The sequence below is a fragment of the Gekko japonicus genome, unplaced genomic scaffold (assembly GCF_001447785.1).
Source record: "Gekko japonicus isolate JY-2015 unplaced genomic scaffold, Gekko_japonicus_V1.1 scaffold54, whole genome shotgun sequence".
NCBI classification, from domain to species: Eukaryota; Metazoa; Chordata; class Lepidosauria; order Squamata; family Gekkonidae; genus Gekko; species Gekko japonicus.
In genome coordinates this window covers 2,330,983-2,333,242 of record NW_015167058.1, presented here as the reverse complement: position 1 = coordinate 2,333,242, position 2,260 = coordinate 2,330,983, and the positions used below count along the sequence as shown (strand labels likewise).

Sequence of the window (2,260 nt, the reverse complement as noted above, 5' to 3'; positions counted from 1 at the left end):
TCCATGGTGAAAGGAGGTCCCTTTCCTTTGCATAGCTTGACTCACTTGCTTGGCTCATTGGGGTCTTTGCTGAAAACAAAACCTGATCTCTGCATGTGGCACACTGGAGGCAGAGCCTGCATTACATGGTTGATGCAATTAAGCTTAAGTACACATAATAAATTGTTCTTTTTCTGCTTGATTACTATCCGCCATTTAAAATATGCTGTCTGTTCACAAGCAACACCTAATTTATGCAAGAAGTCTAAATGGATCACTTTGCATATTTGCTAGCATTCCACAAGTGTCCCCCCCCACCAGCTGGGTGAGTTTCAGCAAAAAAGGTGTCTTGCCAAGAAGAGGCAATTCACTTGAGATGACAGCCAGAAAATTAGGACTGTCCCAGCTGAATCTTGAGATGGCAAGAATATAAAAGCACACCCTGTATCCTTTCATAGTAATTATTTTAGTAGGTAAATTCATATATAACAAGAGTAATCATCACAACATTTAGTCACTATATACATTTCTGCACCCCACTGCTTTGTGTGCCCTTGCCCTGATTACAGCTCTGGTAGTGTTTTCCCTTGAGAATTGCATCAGTTCTGTGTCTTGGAGTCAGTTTGGTGTAGTGGTTAGGAACAGGGCTTCTAATGTCCTGGCCCCACTGGTGGACCTCCTGATGGCACTGGTATTTCTGGCCACTGTGGGATACAGAGTGTTGGACTGGATAGGCCTTTGGCCTGATCCAACATTGGCATCTCTTATGTTCTTATGAAAGAGCTCTGTCAGCCCCACCTTCCCCACCTGGTGAGGGGAAGGGAAAGGAGACTGTAAACCGCTCTGAGACTCCTTCATGTAGTGAAGGGTGGCGTATAAATCCAATCTCTCCTTCTTGTTACACAGACTCTGATGTTAATGTATCTACACAATCTGCCACACAGAAAGATTACAGGTAATATTTTGATTTTTTTTTAAACTGGAGACAAAAACATAATGTGTATCTCTATGTTTAGTGTGATGGTTTAAAAAACTGTGGGGAAATTCAAAAACCACATGAATATATTTATAATAATTCAGACATCTCTTTTTAGAAACAGAGTTTTTTAAACAGAGGTTTTTTTGTTGGTTTTTTGTTTAAATATCGTCTATGGTTTCCGGATAAAGATTCCAAGTTTGATCTCCACATAATCTGAAACGGAGACTCGCGAAAATACATGCTGTCGGCAAGGTACCACTTGATTCTTGTTTTATTAACGTTTCAGACCTTTGCGTGGCACAGGCCATTATGATCCACCCGCTAGCTAGCCGGCAGATCCTGTTATCGCCAATAAATCTTAATCCGGATCGCGCGCCCCCTGGCGGGCGACGGCGGGAGAGGCGCGGCGGAGGCGCTCACACGGCTCCTGGATTTGAAACGGGCAAAACCTTCGAAGTGGGAGGCTCGCTTGGAGGCGGGGCTCGGTGACGTGCTGTGCCGCCTTCCCTATTGAGTCAGCGAGGCGCGTTGCGAGCCGCCCGAGAGCGAGTGTAACAAACAGAAGCCCAGAGAGCGAAGTGAGGCGGGCGTTCTGATGAGCGCGCTGGGACAAAGTGAAAGAATCCTGGGAGGCTGAGCGTTCCAAAGAAAGTTGCATTCCAGGGCCGGAGCAGCAGTAACGAGCCGCTCGCCCGGGGGGCGCTTTCTCACGGAGGCGGCGGATCTTCCCAGCCCTTGTGGACCGAGGGCGAAGAAGGGGCGCAGGACCGGAGGGGGGGTGGGGGCTGAACTGGGGGCCGAGAAAATGAATCGGAGTTTTAATAAATCTCAGAGTCTGCGGTATTTTGGTTATAGCGCGGTGGAAGTCAAAAGCAAGGTAAGGTGGCTGATTTTACAATCGGGATGCAGCCCTTCTCTCCCCCCTTCATCTTTCTCCCACCTCCCCGTATAATTCGGTTTTTTCAAATGAATGGGAAGACCCCTCCCCCTTTCTCCGCTCCCTCCCCCCTCCTGATGGTTCCTGATTTTTTAAAGAAAACAGATTTTTTTTCTGGTTCTCACCAAAAGGCGCAAATATTCTGCCCCCGACTTTAAAATACAATACCCGGGTTTGCTTTCATTTAAAGTACGGGCTCCCCCGCCCCAGTGTCTCTTTTTTCCTCCCTCTGGCTGTCTCCCTATGGGGGGGATCCCCTAGCAACTTGCTCCGAGACCCCTTAGGTCGTTTGCCGAGTGTGTGTGTGTGTGTGTGTGTGTGTGTGGTGGCGGAGGGTGTTTCTCTGACTGGGGGGATCTTTTTTC

The 2,260-nt window shown here is 47.9% G+C and overlaps 1 protein-coding gene across 1 annotated transcript in view; it reads left to right on the top strand.

The window, feature by feature from the left end:
- Positions 1-1,528: 1,528 nt before the first annotated feature.
- The window catches only part of PARD6G (par-6 family cell polarity regulator gamma), a 114,019-nt gene continuing 113,287 nt past the window's right edge, over positions 1,529-2,260 (top strand). The window contains exon 1 of the mRNA XM_015412476.1: positions 1,529-1,835. Within this exon, the coding sequence (XP_015267962.1) occupies positions 1,764-1,835 (72 nt within the window). The 5' untranslated portion in view covers positions 1,529-1,763. The remainder of the gene's footprint in view (positions 1,836-2,260) is intronic.